This window comes from Bubalus bubalis, chromosome 6, assembly GCF_019923935.1.
Source record: "Bubalus bubalis isolate 160015118507 breed Murrah chromosome 6, NDDB_SH_1, whole genome shotgun sequence".
Taxonomy (NCBI): Eukaryota; Metazoa; Chordata; class Mammalia; order Artiodactyla; family Bovidae; genus Bubalus; species Bubalus bubalis.
In genome coordinates this window covers 106,192,246-106,212,176 of record NC_059162.1, presented here as the reverse complement: position 1 = coordinate 106,212,176, position 19,931 = coordinate 106,192,246, and the positions used below count along the sequence as shown (strand labels likewise).

General features: G+C 52.8%; 1 protein-coding gene across 1 annotated transcript in view; it reads left to right on the top strand.

Moving 5' to 3' along the window:
- The first annotated feature begins 3,700 nt into the window (after positions 1–3,700).
- LOC102390524 (bone morphogenetic protein 8A) overlaps positions 3,701–19,931 on the top strand; it is a 39,752-nt gene continuing 23,521 nt past the window's right edge. The window contains exon 1 of the mRNA XM_025289038.3: positions 3,701–5,321. Coding sequence (XP_025144823.2) covers positions 4,985–5,321 — 337 coding nt within the window. The 5' untranslated portion in view covers positions 3,701–4,984. The remainder of the gene's footprint in view (positions 5,322–19,931) is intronic.

Sequence of the window (19,931 nt, the reverse complement as noted above, 5' to 3'; positions counted from 1 at the left end):
GGGAACAAAGAAATAGACGGTTATTAATGTAAATCTGTAGGGCTATCTACCCCACTTACATCATTAAACAAATAACCAGTATGTAAGAAGATTTCTGTTGTAGAAATCACAGGCCTTCCTTAGAGCTTCAGAATATGGGCCAGTTTCCCACAGTATGCTGAAATTTCTGGTTAAATGGTAAAATAAATAGGATTTCAGAGGTAGAAACAAAAGTGGTCATCAAATCTAGCTCCTTTGTTTTATAGACAGAGAAACAAATGGGAAAGTGGGAAGAAGGTAATTTTCCCGAGATCACATAATAAATAAAACGGCAGAAGTGGACCTTGAATCTAGTCCTTGGCTCCCTATCCGAGCCTGCCAGTTCTTTTCCCTTCAGCCCCTTGTTGGCTTTTAATTAGAACAGCCAAATATTAAGTAACTCTGACACAGGAGTTAGACTAGGAAATAACTAGAGAACTTTAGAGGTAAGAGGGATTCAACCTCATCCACCTGCATCCTTGCTCATTGGGTCACACTCCCCATGTGATACGGGAATTCAGTAAGAAGGACACAGGATTGCCAGAGCTGTTTGAGGCCAAATATCCCAAAAAAAGGAATGTGCAGCCTGACAGATTCTGAAGCAAGAGCTTACTTACTCTGTTCTCTGTGGAATCAAGTTTAACTTCAGACTGTTGGAACTTTGTAGGAAGGTGTTTTCACTCAAAATCGGCTTACCCCTCTAGACTTCCTAGCTGCAGAAGCATGCTGGGAGGAACTTGATCTCCACTTTCTCAGAATCTGGACCACAGTCACTTGTTTTTCTTACCAAGGAATTCAGGGTTTCTCTCAGTCTTGGAAACAAAGTTCAGCTAGGGTGCACTCTGCAGAAAGTGCATTTCCATTCAATAAACACCTGTGTGCAAGACCATGTGGAAAATTTAGGGATAACAGGAAAGGGGTTACAACTGCAGTCTGTGACACAAGCGCTAAACAAGTAACGCAGACTCGGTGTCTGCTAGGATAGAGGAGGGCAGGTTCTGGAGCCTTGAATAACAGCAGCTAACGTATTGAGTGCTTGCTGTGTGCCATCTCTGTGCTAAGGCTCTATGTACATTATTACATAATTCACATCATAATCCTACAATTATGAGCCTCACTTACAGATGAGGGACAGCCTGAGAGAGGTTCAGTGACTTGCCCAAGATCACAAAGTTGCCAAGTGGCTGGGGAAGCCCTTGTTTGACCCAACTCTGGACATGGAACAACAGACTGGTTCTAAATAGGAAAAGGAGTACGTCAAGGCTGTATATCATCACCCTGCTTATTTAACTTCTATGCAGAGTACATCATGAGAAATGTTGGACTGGATGAAGCACAAGCTGGAATCAAGATTACCGGGAGAAATATCAATAACCTCAGATAGGCAGATGACCCTTATGGCAGAAAGTCAACAAAAGCAAAAGAGCCTCTTGATGAAAGTGAAAGAGTGAAAAGCTTGGCTTAAAACTCAACATTCAGAAAACTAAGATCATGGCATCCAGTCCCATCGCTTCATGGCAAGTAGATGGGGAAACAATGGAAACAGTGACAGACTTTATTTTGGGGGGCTCACTGCAGATGGTGACCACAGCCATGAAACTAAAAGACAGTTGCTCCTTGGAAGAAAAGTTATGACCAACCTAGACAGCATATTCAAAAGCAGAGACATTACTTTGTCAACAAAGGTCCGTCTAGTCAAGGCTATGGTTTTACCAGTAGTCATGTATGGATGTGAGAGTTGGGCCATAAAGAAAGCTGAGCACCGAAGAACTGATGCTTTTGAACTGTGGGGTTGGAGAAGACTCTTGAGAGTCCTTGGGACTGCAAGGAGATCCAACCAGTCCATCCTAAAGGAAATCAGTCCTGAGTATTCATTGGAAGGACTGATGCTAAAGCTGAAGCTCCAATACTTTGGCCACCTGATGTGAAGAGCTGACTCATTGGAAAAGACCCTGATGCTGGGCAAGACTGAAGGCAGGAGGAGAAGGGGACAACAGAGGATGAGATGGTTGGATGGCATCACCAATTCAATGGATGAGTTTGAGTAAATGGGAGTTGGTGATGGACAGAGAAGTCTGGCATGCTGCAGTCCATGGGGTCACAGAGAGTCAGACACGACTGAGCAACTGGACTGAACTGAACTCTCCAAGAAACCTTCCCCATGTCAGTTGCCCTCAAGTTCAGGAGTTTCACGATCCCACTCACAGATCACCTGTCCCCACTTTTTCTGCCCTTCCAGACACTTCGCTGGCCCCTCTGTCACAGAACAGCCTCCATTCTGCCTTCAAAAAGACTGTTCACTCGTGACCCCTGAGGGCCACTGGAGGGCAGGGAGCTGGGCAGCTTCATCTCTGGCTCGGCACAGTGCAGATCAGCTCCCAGTGGTTTATGGGAATGTGAGGGTATCGTTTCAAGAGCACAGCCATCTCCACTCATCCTAAATGGAGATAATTTCTATTACAAGAATCAGACCAGCACTAGGGCTGCTTGCAGTCTTGCTGGGAGACCAGTATTATACAGTACACAATGGGAGAATTACAGGCTAGATCTGAGGCCCCCAGTGACTCAAAGAGGAAATGCAGAGGGAAGCCCAGGAACATAGGGACAAGGAAGAGGGCAGGAGGTTTCAGAGGCCCTGACTAAGTCTGACAAGGGGACACCCTCGACTCTGTCCCCTGCCTGTGCATGCAGAGTCACCAAGCCTTGTGGATTCACCATAACAGCCCTCCATCTCACCTCTGTTAGAGGATCATTGTTGTCTTGGCCCCTCACATTACTGTACCTGTCTCCAGCTGTAGGTCCTGAGTCCATGCTCCCTCCAATCCATAAGTCCCCTCTACATCCAGCCTCTGGTCAGGTCCTGGGCACTTTGAATGACTAGTCTGAAACATTCTTACTGGGTTTAGCAGTCTTGTAGAGATTTACCTGTTGGGTAAAAGGAAGACTAGGCATAAGACACCAGCAAGTGACTGGATTTAAGATTTGATATATTTTTAAGTTTGATGTGATCTTGGGGAAATCTGAATTTTATTGGATAAATCATACATTTATTTTGAAGTTTTATCTTTAACCCACATTGGGGTGCCATAACCATCTGCTATGCAGAGTCCTCACCTGGTCACTTGCCCCCCAGTCTCTCCAGGCTTCACTGAGCTCGCTTGCATGTGCTCACCTACTCCGACCCAGCTCCACTGTTGAGTGACTTGAGGGAAGTCCCTTAACCCCTGGGTGCCTCTGGCTCCTCATCTGTTAAGTGAGGTGGGGAATGGGGGGTGCAACTCCCCTATAACAAGGTGTGAGCCAGAAAGAAATGACACAGAACGTGGCTGGTGCACGAACAGTGCTAACTGTCACCAGCTATCATGATGCTCTTTGGAGTCGCGGCCTTCACACAAGCTATTGCTTCTACCTTGAAACACTCCACTCCTAACCAGTTCATTCCAGCTTTCGGAGCTCAGTTTACGTGTCTATTCCTCTCAGTGCAGCTCCTTAACCATAAATGAAAAAACGAGGTGAGATTAGTGCCTAGGGAAGGGTCTGTGCAGAATGGTGATGGTGGTTTAGTCACTAAGTCGTGTCCAACTCTTGGGATCCCATGGACTGTAGCCTGCCAGGCTGCTCTATCCATGGGATTCTCCAGGCAAGAATACTGGAGTGGGTTGCCATTTCCTTCTGCAGGGTATCTCCCCAACTCAGGAATCGAACCCAGGTCTCCTGCACTGCAGGAAAATTCTTTACCGACTGAGCTATGCGGAGCTAGTCAATTGAGGACCCCTGTCTCAAACTGCTGAGAGCCGTGACAATTAAGATGCAAAAGATCCGGAAGGACGCCAGAGTTCCTTGACCTGCGGGAGGCATATCCCGCGCGCGGCTAGACCCGCACCGGGGTCCAGAGGGCGCACAGCAAACCTGGCGATGACAGCGCGGCTGCTGGAGCTGCTGGGAAGGCCGGCCAGAGGCGCCGACCGAGAGCGCGCAGGAGCCAGGTGGGTGGGAGCGCCAGGAGCAGTGACACGACAGGTGTCAGATGTCCCGGAAGGAGCCCCCAAAGGCTCACACAAGGGGACTGCGGGGAAGACGCCGGGAGGCCGGCCAGCAGCTGCAGTGGCGGGAAACTCTGGCCGGGATGCTACTGCCAGAGGGATGCGACCCATTCTCTAGACTTGGCTGGTACCCGCGAACCCCTCCACCTCTAGACCCGACTGAGGCGTCTCGGGTCCTGGGGCGACACCCCACGCACCAGGCAGGACTGCCGGGTCACTTGGTGGGCCAGACGAAGAGTTGGGATCCGGCTCCGACAAGGCGATCAAGGAAGGACACGCCTCCGCGGGAGCGCAGGATCTGATCTCCCCGACCGTGCTTCTACACTGGGTCCCCAGGCCCAGTCCCCGCGCCCTCCCGACAGCGCAGCCAGCAAGGGAAGGGGAGTCCAGGACAACAGCTGGCCCCAGACAGCAAGACTGCGGATTTCTCGCCGTATCACCTACACCGAGTCGTATCTCAGTCTCCATCGCCAGCCACACAGAGCCCCTTCCCAGAGCCTTGTCCCCGCCCCTGCGCCCCCATTGGTCGGGTCCGGGGGGGGCGGGAGCCGACGGCTCCCAGCTGGACAGGGAGAGGCGGCCGGGGCCCCTCGGAGCGGTACAAACTCGGTCCACACCTCCCCGAACCCGACGGCAGCTCTCCCTGCGCCTCTAAACTGAGCGGCTTCGGCAGCAGCCGGACTGTCGGGAGCAGCGGAACGGACAGACTAGCCGACCGTCCCTGGTTCCCAGAGGAGCTCCTGCCCGAGGCGGTGCGGCAGCAGCCGACGGTCCGGGAGCTCTAGGGACCGCGCCGCGCTCGCGGGCGACCCACGCCCCGTCCCGCCGGCCCCAAGCCAGGCCCGCCGCGCGCCGTCGGGGCGGCCCCGATCCGGGCCCCGCTGGGAGCAGATGCGCGCGCGGTGAGGCCGCCGGGTCCCGCCATGGCCGCGCGCCCCGGGCCGCTCTGGCTGCTGGGCCTGGCGCTGTGCGCGCTGAGCGGCGGCGGCGTCCCCGGCCCGCGCCCCCCGCTCGGCTGCCCGCAGCGCCGTCTGGGCCCGCGCGAGCGCCGCGACTTGCAGCGCGAGATCCTGGCGGTGCTCGGGCTGCCCAGGCGGCCCCGGCCCCGCGCGCCCCCCGCCGCCGCCCTGCTGCCGGCGTCCGCGCCGCTCTTCATGCTCGACCTGTACCGCGCCGTGGCCGGCGACGACGACGAGGACGGCGGGGCCCCCGAGCGGCGCCTGGGCCGCGCAGACCTGGTCATGAGCTTCGTCAACATGGGTGAGCGCGGGCCCCAGGCGGGCGGCAGCGACCCCGGGAGAAGGCGGCGGGCTGAACGGCCCTACCGGGGCTGAGCGCGAGCAGCAGGGGCGTGTGCGCCACCCCGCGCAGAGGGAGCGCCTGCTGGGGGCGGGGAATCACCTTGTCGTGGACAAGGACCTGCGGGAGGAAAACCTGCCCGGCTCAGGGCAGCGAAGTCTTAGGGATGTGGGGGTCGGTGAGCTGCTGGACCGACAGGGACGGACGAGGAATGTGAGTCCCCGAGGCGTGTGCCTTCACCCGCCCCCGAACACCCCCGACGGTAAGATCCTGTAGTGTTAGGTGGACGCGGGTAGTGCCAGGAAGACAGTCTGGTCCTGGCGAGACAGATGAGTAAACAGAGGCTGTGATGCTGTCCCTGTGATAAGGGCGGTATGAAGAGCAGGACAAAGTTCAGCGTGGAAAACCCTGGACACGTCATCAAAGCACCAGGGTTGAGGTAAGGACCCAGATGTCCTGAGCCCACACACTGAGCAGCCTCTTGCCTAGGTCACCTAGAGGGGCAGGGAAGGAGAGGGGAAGGCGTGGACTGAGCTCAGTGGGGCAGGGACTGTGGTCTTGTCACCCTGGGCTCGCATCTGGGACTTGGCTTGTCATGGAATGAGTGTCCAGCCCCAGTGAATGACCTGATGGGCAGTTTGAACCCTCTTTGTTCTCCCAGGCAAAGCCCAGCTTTTCTTCTCTGCAGAAATTATACTCCAAAGCGTGAAACCATTTACCCTTAAAGTTCTCAAAGATCACGTTGTCCATAACTAAACTCTCTTTAATCTACATTCATGAACATAGGTCTCCCATCAGCTTTGCTTCCTGCCTGAGGCCAGTGAGGGGCATGGATCTAGGCTGTGGCAGATACCAAGCTAGACCTGGGGACCAAGGACCATAGCTCAGGCCCAGGTGGGGAGAGCTGTGGGACCCAGAGCAGGGAGAGGCCCCTGGCCAGGACCACCAGCCTCCCTTCACCTTGTAACCCCCCAGCAACCCTGTTGGCAGACATGATATTCATCCCCATCTCCCAGATGAGGACAGTGAGGCTCAGAGAGGCGGTGTCTTGCTCAGGACAACGTGACCTCTGTGTGGCTGAGCCGGGACAGGCCCAGGTTGTTTGGCCCTCCATCCCGGGCTCAAGGAGGTGACAGTTCTGTGTCAAGGGGGCAGGCTTTCATGGTGGAAAGAGCTGTCAGAGGGGTTTCAGCAGAGGGACCCAGGGGTCAGAGTGACAGCAGGTTTTGTGAGTCTTCGGCCATTTGCTTCCTACCAGTAGGGCAAGAAGAGGGGACAATCTGGGAGGCCTGTCCCCCTAAACCACAGCTGGTGATGGGTTCAAGTGGGAGAGTGAGCCACAGGAGGCAGCCGTTAACCTCTGCTGAGATCCCAGTGCCAGCTCAGGACTTGGGCTGGTGGGTTCTAGATGCCGCCTCCCTGGTCAGAGGTGGGGTGGGGACAGAGCCATCCATATGTGGAACTGAGGCTGGAGCTCTGTGCTGGGGACAAGCTGACTCCGGGCACAGGACCAAGAAGAGCTGTGGATACAGCCCCCCTGAGAATGCCCCCACGGGAGTCCTCCATGTGTGAGTCACCACCTAGCCCAGGTCCCTCTCTCCCCAGCACCCCCCGGGGCAAGGGGTACATGCCCCTGGTGGGAGCTGCTGCTGTGAGTGAGCAGCACCCTGAGCTCAGGACCTGGTTCCCCTCCTGCCTCTGCTGTGTGGTCCCGGGGAAGTCCCTGCCCTCTCTGAGCCTCAGAGCTCTCCTTGTAAAATGGGGCTCCTCACAGTCTGTCCTCAGAGTTGTTGTGAGATAGGTTGATAGAGCAGAAAGTCAGCTCCTTTTTAGGGGGAACCCAGCCCTGGTCAGTGCTGACCCCAGCCTCTCTCAGCTGCTGCTCAGCCTTTGTGTGGATGTGTGGAAATGTCCCACCTGTCTTATAGACACACGAGACCCAGAAACAGATTTTTAAAGCCATCCAAAGGTGTTCCTACCAGTTTTTTAATAAAAACAAAGACTTGAACTACCATAGGCCTATAAATGTAGCAACTTGTGAAGCTGTTTTACCAACCTCATTCCATGGGCTCAGAGAAGTTAAATAACCAACCCAGGGTCACACAGCACATCCATGACGTCATTGAGGCTAAAGATTCTAAATTCGTTTCTTCCCACGCCACCTCTGTGTGCTTCCATGGAGATCTAAGACTTCTGATGCTGTGGATTAACAAGCCGATCTTTGTTCAGGGGAGGCCTGGTGTGTGGGCAGGTCCAGCCAGCTGTCAGAGGGCTTTCTTTATTCTGATGTACTAATTGCACTAGTAAAACTTCTTCAGTTGGAGCAGTTTAACTGGTAATTATGTGGGCTGATGTGGGGATTAGGCAGCTATCAGCGTTGTTTCCTCCTTTGGAGGCCCCGGCCCCAGGCCCTGAACCACCCTGGAGTCTAACAGCAGAGTCGCTGTGGCGTCAGCGCCCACGCCGAGGCTCCCACACCTGTGGCCTCCAGCTCCCCTCTGCTGCTGGCCTCACTGGCTCCTGAGAGGCCAGGCCTGGGGCTTGCTGGGCCTTGACCATCAGCAGCACCTGTAGGACCCAGAGGCCTGGGCCTCTCAAAGGCTCCCGTCCAAGGGTCGGGCCTCTGTCCGAGCAGACGCTTCAGGGGCCTACTGGAGGAGTGACTGCTGGAGCCTGTACTGGGGGCCAGGGCTGCGGTCAGAGCCGGGCCCTGCATGGCCTGCCTGTCAGTCTCTCCCTGTGGACTCTTGGCTCCCATTGGCCAGAATGTAGTGATGGGGCCGGGACCTCAAGGAGTGGACAGAGCTGGTCCCTGGTGTCGCCTGAGCTCTGGGGAGGAGATCCTGAGCTGGGAGGCAGCACCCAGGGTCTTGGCCCTCCTGGGCCCGCTGTGGATTCCTGCACGTCCCTCCCTTATCTGGTCCCTTCTCAGCACACTGCCCACCCCTCCGCCCAGCTCAGGTGTGACTGGCTGCACCCCAAGTGTCTCAGGCTGGCCCGGCCCCTCCGGAGAGAGGCAGGAGAGACACCTCTGGCATTTCTCCTGAATCCTTCCCCACCTCCTGTCTGCGGAGCGGGGGTGCCCATGCTCCAGACTGAGAAACTGAGGCACAAACAGCACTGCAGGCTGACGTGTTGTCAGAACTGAACGGGACCGTCTTCTCCTTTGTCCTGACCTTCCCTGAGCTGGGCTCACTCATTCCCGCGGTCCCGGGCAGCTGAGGAGAGGGGTGTGAAGGAGCTGAGCTCTTGGGTTCAGGAGAGGCAGGGCTCCGTGGGAGTGAGGGGCCTGCCCGGGTCCTGTTCAGCCCCTGACCTTGAAGGAGTGACCCCTCACCTCCATGAGCCCCGGGGTCACTTACTTTGCTTCCTTACTACAGAGTTCTTTCATATTTTCCTGAATTCACTCCACAAACGGTCATGGGGCGCTTGCTCTGTGCCGGGCTCCATTCTGGCCCCTGGAACGCCAAGAGGGAACGAAACAGAGACCCTCCTTGTGGAGCTGACCTTCTGGTGGGAGACACATACCTGCACCTCAGCCGCAAGGTGACTGTCACCTGGTCCCCACAGTGGCGCCCTCCCTGGGCATCAGGAGGGGGTGGGCAGTGTGAGGACGGGCAGGACGGGCTGGGGTTCTGACCCAGACTCAGAACTTGCTTCTTGACTCCACCTCCTACTCTCAGTGTGGTCTGGACTCTCCAGTCCACCTCTTGGAACCTCCGTCTCCTCCTCTGTAAATGGAGATACTCACGGTACCCACCCTGGAGGCTGTTCAGGGACTGTGTGAGCCGCCACCCAGTGACGACCACATGCCGAGACCCTCCATGTCTGTCCTTTCATCTCATCTCACAATTACAGTCGCATCTTTGTTTTAAAAGGCTCAGAGAAGCTAGGTGGTCTTCCCAAGGCCACACAGGTGGTCATCTTCCTGCCTGTGTATCTTCTGCTCTTGTCCTACACAGAAGTGGCCTCTCCCCCCGGCCCAGGGCCCATGATTAGGTGCAGGGCATACTGCTGAGTTGGTCTGTGTTGAATGTATGTTATAAACTGAGAGTCCTATTTTTAAAGTGTCTTTATTGTTTGGGGATTTGCAGATAAAGCATGCTCACTGTACAGAATTCAGTTTGCAGAGGAACATGTAGCATGAGTGCCCCTGGGAACCCGCCTCCTACCAGCCCATCCCCTCAGGCAGAGCCGCCTTCTGATTTCTATCACCAACCAGTCCTTTGATCTGTTCTCGAACTTCATGTGAATGGAATCATAGTACATACTCTAGGTCTTTCACACAACGAATTGTTATTGAGATTCACCCATGTTTTGTTGTATATATTGTTCGAATATAAATGAGTTGTCTGGCATTGGAAACCATGCTTATTTGGGACATTTGGGTTGTTTCCAGTTTTTGGTTGTGCATAGAACTGTCTAAAAAAAAAAAAGAACTGTCTAAATATCCTTGTATATATCCTTGTACACGGGTATACTAAACCTGGATTTCCATCCTGACTGTGCCACTTGGGAGCTGCAAGACATCACACAGCTTCCTTTTAAAGTCTCTGCACCTCATTTCCTTCGCTTTAAAACAAGGTTCATAGGCACCACCTCCCAGGGTTGTGTAGGATCTCTGATACATGCACGCAGGTCAGATGCACGCCTGTTACACAGTAGGAGCATAATATATGGGAGCTGATGTATCACATCCTGTTTCTGAGCCCTTGCTCACATTGTACCCTCTGCATAGAATATACTCACTCCATTTCTTCTAATAAGGAATGGGCAGGGGTTTCCATAAATCTGACTCTTCCTACCCCGCTCCTCCCAAGGAGACAGACTGCTTCCATGATCAGAACCCTCACCCTTGATCGCCTGTATTTCTTAGGATTCTGCCTATATGATCTGGGGGCACATTTAGCCTGTCTTTTTGCCACCTCCCCCCAGGAAACTACAAATAACCTGAGAACAGCGACCAAACATGAGTCTCATGGCAAACCAACCCCCCAAACAAATCCCGTCCCCCCACCCCTGTGCAGCCAGCCTTCAGGGCAGACTGGCGACACTGAGGGAAAGTGAAAGCGGTGGGAGGCAGGGAGCACCGAGAGCCAGGGGAAGGAGACAGAGCAGGGCCAGCCTCCCCATCTGTGCGGATCACGCTCTGCCTCCCCCCGCCACCCTCCCCCGCCCCGGGACCCGAGTCCCCGCAGGGCCCTGCCTGGAGGACCATGGCCTCAGGAGGTCGCTCTCAGGCACCTGTTGATGGAAGAACCTTGTGCACAGGTGACCCCCCCATCCCAGTATTGCCACCAGAGCAAATCTGGGGCCACTTATATCACATGGGCTCCAAGTCTGCAATTCCACATGAAAGACCCCTAACCTGACACATGACACCCAGTGATCCTCTGCCCCCTGGGCCTCAGTTTCCTCATCTATGCAGGGTGGCCCCGAAGGCCTTTCCAGCTCCCACCAAAGAACGTGCCCCCCGCCCTCCCCGCCCGCTGGTGGCCCCCCACCCCCCACCCCGGGGGTGAGGCGGGCTCAGGAGGGATCACATGGCCAGTCCTCACAGGCACGCACTCCCCGCGGGACAGAGGGCATGTGTCACCATGACCACGTCCTTCTGGAAAGCTCCACAGCTCAGGTCTTTCCCTGGTTGACCTGGAGGAGCCGCATCCTCCTTGCTCACATCTCCTGGGATCTATTTTTGGCTGTGGTGGGCTAGATGTGGTGCGGCAAGCGGGTGCCCCTTTTAATTTGGGCTTTGAAGCCAGCTGAGGTCTGGATGGTAATTATGAGCATGGAGCCATTTATGGAAACAGGCCCTGAAAAAGTCAGTAATGAGAACTGACTAAAAATGCCCCAGAATCAAGCAGCGCTGAGATTCCTGGGTGGGAGGGAGCCCTTCAGGAGGCAGAACCGGGAGGTGATGGAGTCCGCGGCTCCCCTGGGACGTGGGACCGTAGAGACTGGGTCTTGTCTTAGGTCTGAGGGGCCCCTTGGCCTCGTTACCAGTGGGACCAGCCAGACAGGCCCAGCCCGTCCGCCTCCAGGGCCCCAAGGGAGCCTGTCCTCCTTGTCGGACTGTGAACAGAGGCGAGTCCCGCAACAAAGTGAGAACATGGGTGGCTTCAGATGGAGGCCTGAGGTGACCTGCAAGCCACTCAGCTGGACACTGAGTCGCTGTCCTGGAGATCAGGAGCCCTTGGGAAGAGGGGCCGGACATCCCCTCTCTGGGCCCTGGGGACATGAGGGGCTGGACAAGCAGACTGCTGAAGCCTCCCGTTTCCATCCAACTGTTCAGTCTCTGCCTCCAAATTGGTCACCGTCCAGAGGACAGATGAGCCAGGGATGGGGACCCTGGGACAGGGAAAGGGAGAGACTGGCAGGCTGATGTGTGGGGTCAGGGGAGGGCAAGGGGGCTGTTACAGCTGGACCGAGAAGAAAGTAGCCTTCATACTTGGTGGGATGGGGCAACCCCCAGGAGAGGGCTTCAAGGAGGGTCTCCGGGGAGGGTGTTTACACCAGAGGGCCCGGGAGATCATGAGGATGAGCCGGGCCAGCTCGGGAGGCCTGGAAGCAGAGCCAAGCCTAAGACCCTCCCGTGGGCCCTGAGGAGCTGGGGAAGGGCTCGAGGGCAGGAAAGACTGTCGGACAGTTCAGTTTGGTTCAGTTCACTCGCTCAGTCGTGATCCGACTCTTTGCGACCCCATGAATCGCAGCATGCCAGGCCTCCCTGTCCATCACCATCTCCCAGAGTTCACTCAAACTAATGTCCATCGAGTCGGTGATGCCATCCAGCCATCCCATCCTCTGTCATCCCCGTTTCCTCCTGCCCCCAATCCCTCCCAGCATCAGAGTCTTTTCCAATGAGTCAACTCTTTGCATGAGGTGGCCAAAGTACTGGAGTTTCAGCTTTAGCATCATTCCTTCCAAAGAAATCCCAGGGCTGATCTCCTTCAGAATAGACTGGTTGGATCTCCTTGCAGTCCAAGGGACTCTCAAGAGTCTTCTCCAACACCACAGTTCAAAAGCATCAATTCTTTGGCGCTCAGCTTTCTTCACAGTCCAACTCTCACATCCATGCATGACCACTGGAAAAAACCATAGCCTTGACTAGACGGACCTTTGTTGGCAAAGTAATGTCTCTGCTTTCGAATACCCCATGTCTTATTTATTATAACTGCAGATTTATACCTCTTAATCCCCTCCATCTATTTCACCCACTCCCACTATTTTTAATACACTTATTAGTTTGTAGTTTGTCTCTCCATTTAAACAATAAAATAGCATATATATGTATATGACATGTATGCATTTTTATAATATTTATGTTTTTTAATGTACTTATTTATTTTTGGTTGCCCTGTTTCTTCCTGGCTGCGTGGGCTTTTCTCTAGTTTCAGCAGGTCTGGGCTACTCACTAGTTGCCGTTTGCAAGCTTCGCATTGCTGTGGCTTCTCTTGTTGCGGAGCACGGGCTCTAGGGCACACGGGCTTCCGCAGCTGTGGCACGTGGGCTCAGTAGTTGCGGCTCCTGGGCTTCTAGAGCACATGCTCAATAGTTGGGGCACACAGGCTAAGTTGCTCCGCATCATGTGGGATCTTCCCAGATCAGGGATCTAACCCGTGTCTCCTGCTTTGGCGGGCAGCTTCCTAACCTCTGTGCCATCAGGGCTGCTGCTGCTACTGCTAAGTCACTTCAGTCGTGTCCGACTCTGTGTGACCCCATAGACGGCAGCCCACCAGGCTCCCCCATCCCTGGGATTCTCCAGGCAAGAACACTGGAGTGGGTTGCCATTTCCTTCTCCAATGCATGAAAATGAAAAGTGAAAGTGAAGTCGCTCAGTTATGTCCAACCCTCACCAACCCCATGGACTGCAGCCTTCCAGGCTCCTCCGTCCATGGGATTTTCCAGGCAAGAGTACTGGAGTGGGGCCACCAGGGCAGCCCCTAATATTTGTATTTTGACATGTTCTTAGATAAAAGGCATATTAGCTGTACTGTTCCCCTTATTTCTTTTTAAAATAAAACTCTCCTCTGGAGATCACTTTCTTGCAGAATATAGATGATCTCTTTGTTCTAATTTAGCACCCCATCATGAAGAGGTACCATGGTTCGTTTATTCCATCTCCTACTGATAAACATTTGGATTGTTTCCAGTGTTTTTCTGTAACATATTACAAAATTGGGCTATAACAAATAGTCTTGTATGTACATCTTTTTGTGTTGTACCTTTGGGACAATTTTTAAGAAGTAAGATGTCTAAGTGAAAACGTATCATTTTGCTAAATGTTGCCAGATTCCCCTCCATGGGGATTATGCCATTTTGCCTGCCTGCCTGCCAACAACTCATGAGTGCTTGGTCTCATCTTCAGATCAGATCAGATCAGATCAGTCGCTCAGTCGTGTCTGACTCTTTGCGACCCCATGAATCACAGCACGCCAGGCCTCCCTGTCCATCACCAACTCCCGGAGTTTACTCAGACTCATGTCCATTGAGTCAGTGATGCCATCCAGCCATCTCATCCTCTGTCGTCCCCTTCTCCTCCTGCCCCCAATCCTTCCCAGCATCAGAGTCTTTTCCAATGAGTCAACTCTTCGCATGAGGTGACCAAAGTACTGGAGTTTCAGCTTCAGCATCATTCCCTCCAAAGAAATCCCAGGGCTGATCTCCTTCAGAATGGACTGGTTGGATCTCCTTGCAGTCCAAGGGACTCTCAAGAGTCTTCTCCAACACCACACTTCAAAAGCATCAATTCTTCGGCGCTCAGCCTTCTTCACAGTCCAACTCTCGCATCCATACATGACCACAGGAAAAACCATAGTCCTGACTAGACGAACCTTTGTTGGCAAAGTAATGTCTCTGCTTTTGAATATGCTATCTGGGTTGGTCATAACTTTCCGTCCAAGGAGTAAGCGTCTTTTAATTTCATGGCTGCAGTCACCATCTGCAGTGATTTTGGAGACCAAAAAAATAAAGTCTGATGCTGTTTCCACTGTTTTCCCATCTATTTCCCATGAAGTGATGGGACCGGATGCCATGATCTTCGTTTTCTGAATGTTGAGCTTTAAGCCAACTTTTTCACTCTCCTCTTTCACTTTCATCAAGAGGCTTTTGAGTTCCTCTTCACTTTCTGCCATAAGGGTGGTGTCATCTGCATATCTGAGGTTATTGATATTTCTCCCCGCAATCTTGATTCCAGCTTGTGCTTCTTCCAGTCCAGCGTTTCTCATGATGTACTCTGCATAGAAGTTAAATAAACAGGGTGACAATATACAGCCTTGACGTACTCCTTGTCCTATTTGGAACCAGTCTGTTGTTCCATGTCCAGTTCTAACTGGTGCTTCCTGACCTGCATACAGATTTCTCAGGAGGCATTCCTGGTGGTCTGGGATTCCCATCTCTTTCAGAATTTTCCACAGTTTATTGTGGTCTGGTATTCCCATCTCTTTCAGAATTTTCCACAGTTTATTGTGATCCACACAGTCAAAGGCTTTGGCATAGTCAATAAAACAGAAATAGATGTTTTTCTGGAACTCTCTTGCTTTTTCCATGGTCCAGCAGATGTTGGCAATTTGATCTCTGGTTCCTCTGCCTGTTCTAAAACCAGCTTGAACATCAGGAAGTTCATATTGCTGAAGCCTGGCTTGGAGAATTTTGAGCATTACTTTACTAGGTCTCATCTTAGAGTGTCTTAATTGAAAGATTTCTCCAAAGTACCACATCTAAAGTAACACCACACTGAACTGGAACTATAACTCCAATTTTTAAGATAGGTATATCCAGAAAAATAGAAATAAATACGGACATATATTTATGCATGGGTTAGGATTTGTTGTTGTCATTCAGTTGCTAACCCATAGAGTAAATTAAATGAGCATGAACCCATAATGATAGAAATTAATAAATGGATAAGTATGGGAGGAAGGATGAGTCTTCTTTTCAAAGAAATTCCAATTAATAAATGTAGAGGGAAAGAAGGAAACAGAAAATCACTATTGCAGATAGTGCAGTAATAATTGCTGCAGGAAAGAGCTGCTCCTGGTGCTAAATTAGTGGGCAAAAGTGTGGGGAAAACAGGGCATATGTACAAATCTCAGAGTTTCTCCCTCAAGATATTTATCATTTCCAAAAGAAAAATAATGACATTAGAGTGAAGATATGTGGCAGATACCACCTTAACCAAAGAATTAGTAATCACTAGTAATAATACATGTTCACATTATGTCGTTGGATTTGATGTGCTCAGAAGGGGACATTATATCCATGGTATTCTTCTCCAAAATCTGTAACTTTGATTTAATAATGAGAATGCGAGAACACATCAGATAAACCCAAACTGAGGGACCATCTACCACATACCTGACCGATGACCTTCATAATGGCAAGGGCATGAAAGACAAAGAATGGCTTAGCGCTTGTTACAGGTCAGAGCAGATCAGGAAGCCCTAACAAGGAAATGTGGTGTGGGATCCAGGATGGAATCTTGGAACAGAAAAAGGACATAAGTGGGAAAACTGGCAAAATTCTAGAAGGGTCTATAATGTACTTAATAATATTGTACCAATATCATTTTCCTGGTTTTGAACACTATGCTGTGGTTTGGTTATGTAAAATGTTATCATTAGGGAAAGCTGGGTAAAAAATATGGAAAGTCTTTTACTGTTCTTGCAACAATTTTTCTCTTAATCTCAAAATCAAAAATCACTACAAAATGAAAGTTAAAAGCATAAAGTGACCCCACATACCCTCTTTTCACCCCCTCTTGCTGTCCTTCCCAGGGCTCCTCGCTTACAATGATTGTCTTTTTTCTACCTGATTTCCCCACTGTGCATAAAACTCGACGGGCACAGGAATAAGCACTGCCTTCAAATGTGTTGCATAAATGAATTAATTAATGTTCCCAGATATGCCCAGGGAAAAATGAATAGAAAATGAGTGTTCTTAGAAAACCTCCAGAGCGTGAGAAGACAGCATAGGCAGGGGTCTTCTCCCATGTGCCCAAAGGCGAAATTATGGGACACTCCACCGCCATGCAAGATTAGGAATTCCTACCCTAGATGCTACAGATGGAAAGAATAATTTACTACCCAGAAACCTTGCTTCAAACATCAGCAGTCCCCCCAGGACATTCACAGAGACAGGATTCCTGGCAGGACTTATTTCAGATGGCCAGGAGCCAGAACATAGGTCAGGCAGGGACCACCTCCTGCCCTGCAGCACCCCCACCCGTCCCCCTCGCTGCCTGTCTGAATCTGCCAGGGGATCCGGGAATGAACTTCCCAACTCCACAACCAGCAGCAAATTTTACCGGGAAAACCCAAGAAATCACATTGTACAGACCTTGGCCTTTCCCCTAAATTCCCTCTACAGAGTATCTCACAGCTGCAGCGGGGTGGGACGCAGGGCCAGGTCAACTCCGAGGTGGGGAGGTTATGCTGTTTTTGGAGCACTGGATGGTGGCGGGCCACTGCGGTGGAAGGAGCCCAAAGGAGAGCCAGAATGCCTAGGTTCTGCCTCCACACGTGCATAAAAGTGGGAGAAGACTGTCTGCAGTGATCTTTCTTCCTTGAGCTCTGATGTTCTGGAATCATCAGCACGTTCATAAAGAAAATGTTGCTTTATGCCTGAGCCAGAACGCAGTGGACGGCCCCACTGGCGTGGCAGGGGGCCTCCCTCTCCTGGCCTGGGCATCTTTGGGAGATTCCAGACCTTGGTTAGAGGGGAAAGTGGAGGCTGGGCATGAGTGTGCACTGATCAGGAAATGCTCCTGAATAATCAGCTAGAAGCATGTGCTGGGCCAGAACCGAGTGCGGCCACAGAAGCAGACAGGGCTTTGGACCCTTTCCTTTCATTTCTGTACCAAATGGTCATTTTGTAGATGTGGATTCTGAGACCCAGAGGATCAAGTGTCTTCATAAAGGTCAGGCAGGTGGAAAGGAGTCTCTTTGAAGCCATCCAACTGCCTTTCAGTTGCACTGATACATTTTTATGTGAATCTTTCATTCCGTAATTTATTTAGAAGAATAAAGCTGAATGTCTGTCTTTCGTCTTCTATGGCTCTTGAGTCACACATGAAACCCCCATTGGTGCTGGCAGGATGTTCTTACTTTGTTATGTCTGTTAGGTGAGGAAATTAGGGGTCAACACCCCTCCCACCTCCTAAGGCATGGCCATCGCTCCTATCCCATGATCCCTGCCCTTTACAAAGCCCTTTCACAGCCCTGTGTGGATAGGACCCTAGGACCTTCCCCCCCCTTCCCAGATGAGCAGACTGAGGCCACCCACAGGAAGTACCTAGTTGCTGACAGAGGGCTAAGACTAGAAGCCCCAGGTGGAGATCAGAGCGTCTACCCCGCTCAGTGCTATTTTAGTGGCTAGGGCAGGAGCAGCCAGCCTGGGAACTGCCATATGGAACAGCCAAGTCTCAATAAATGCTGCTGCTTAACACCGGCATCTGAGAACCATCTTCCCTAATCCACAGAAGCAACTGCTGCAAAGCCATACATCCACAGGTTCCAGCAAAGAAAGTGGGGCCGGGCAGGCCAGGATGAGGGGAGGGCTCCCCTTTGGCTCGTGACAGTAATGTCTAGTTTATTGCCTCATCTCAGAAGTTTTATCCATTTCTGATGAAAATAATTTTCCTAAAAATGTCCCACCACCAGCGCTTGCCTGGAACAGCTGGGGCAGGCAGTTTCCTGTGCGGGAACTATGGGGTGGGGGTTGGGTGGGCATCGCTTTCACAAACCCACAGCACAGAAGCTGGGAGCTGAGGTCAGTCCAGGGGAGCAGGGCTCTCTGGACCCAGCACATGTGGGCCCCCAGGTCAGCAAGGGAGGGAGGCCACAGAGCTTGGTGCCCACAGAGCTGGCAGGTCCGTGGTTGTTCCCTCAGTCCTGGATCCAACGTGAGTCAGTGTTAGGCCTGCAGACAGGTTCCCAGGGACCCACCTGTCAGCCCCCTCTGTGCCTTGGGGGCAGATACAACTAAGGATGCTTTGAGAGGGGTCCGGCACAGGGCAAGGCTGGGTGACCCCTTTTCATTATTGGGGTCACTCCCTGGAACAGCCAACAGCCTGGACCTATTTCACCCTGCAGATCAGGGCTGCTTCCATAGCCACGTAACAGAGGTGGTCTCTGCAATTCCCTAATCCACGGAAATTGTCCCCAAAGCTGTGTATGTGTGTGTCTGTAGGGAGGAGGGGACTCGTGTGGTGATATTCATGGCGAGCATCACTCGGTGAAGGTCGGGAACCCTGCCCTCCACGCCCTGCCTGTGTGGGAGGACCTGGATCTGCTCGTGTCATGCTGCCCATGAAACAGCCTGGCTCTGGGTGGGCATTTGCTGCAGGTCCAGCCCCCGTCAGACGATGGGGGTTCTGTTCCCTCCTCCCTGGTCCAGGGATGAAAAGCCCATCTCCTTCCCAAACACGTGTGTCCACTGGCCCCGCCCAGCACAGCTGTTTGCCCATCCCTGGACCAGGTCCCCACCGCGAGGACAGGAAGTACTCCCACATCCGCCTCCAGCACCAGCCTGGTGACTTGTGGTCACTGAGTCCAGTAGCCAGAGAGAGAATTTTTAAAAAGACTCAAAAACATGTAATTAAAATCTCAGTGTTGGTTTTAGGGAAAGGCTGAGGGCGGCTCCCGCCCCTGCTTTGTGGAAACACAGATTTTTAGTGTTTGAAAGTGACAGGAGGCTAAGTGAGGCGCCCTAAATATACTGTCCTGGGCATTTCCGGCAGCTGGGGAAATGTGGGGTTTACTCCACTCCTGCGGTCTCTCGCCCAGACAGTGAGAGCAGCCCCGCCACCAGCCCGCCTCGGGTCCCTGCAGTCTGGGCTTTACCCTCGCCTCCACACACAGCTTCCACTCCACCCTCAGACCACGACCCCCTGCTGCCCAGAACCCTGGCCCTCCACTGGTCAGAGCAAAGCCCACGCTCCGAGGCCAGGATTCCAGCCCTTGCAGCTGGACCACAGCCAGACTCACACCGCAAGCCCCAGCTCCGCACACCTGTGCGTAGAGGTCCCCTCTGCCTAGAAAACCTGTCCTCCCAAGACTCCTTCCTGTCCTTCAAGGCCAGTCCAGGTGTCACCTCCTCCAGGAAGCCCCCTCAGATCACGCCGTGGGACCCTCCGATTTCCCCCGCCAGCATTTCCAGAAGCTGTCTCCCTACTGTGCCTCTTCCTGGTCTTTTCCCTCAGATCCCTCTCCCTCTTTCCTCTTGTTCCTGTCCCCCTTTGCTGGGTGTTATGACTGTTTCTCCCCACTGGTGTCATTGTCCCTCAGCTCTAGACCTTTACTAACGCTGGTCCCTGCCTCTGTGGTTTCTTCTCCCTTGACATCATGGCACATCCACTCTCACCCCCAGACCAGCTCTGAAGTCAGCTACACGCCCAATCTCGGAGCCCTCGTCTCACTTAAATGGATTCAGCTATGTCTCTTTTCTGCCTTGGGTCTGAGTCTGTCTCCCCGGAGGAGGGGCCTGTCCTGTACCCCATCTGTGGGTCCAGTAGGATGCTGAGCAGGGCAGGCTGGGTTTGGGGCCCGGGGACCAGACGTGGATGCTGCCCTGCGG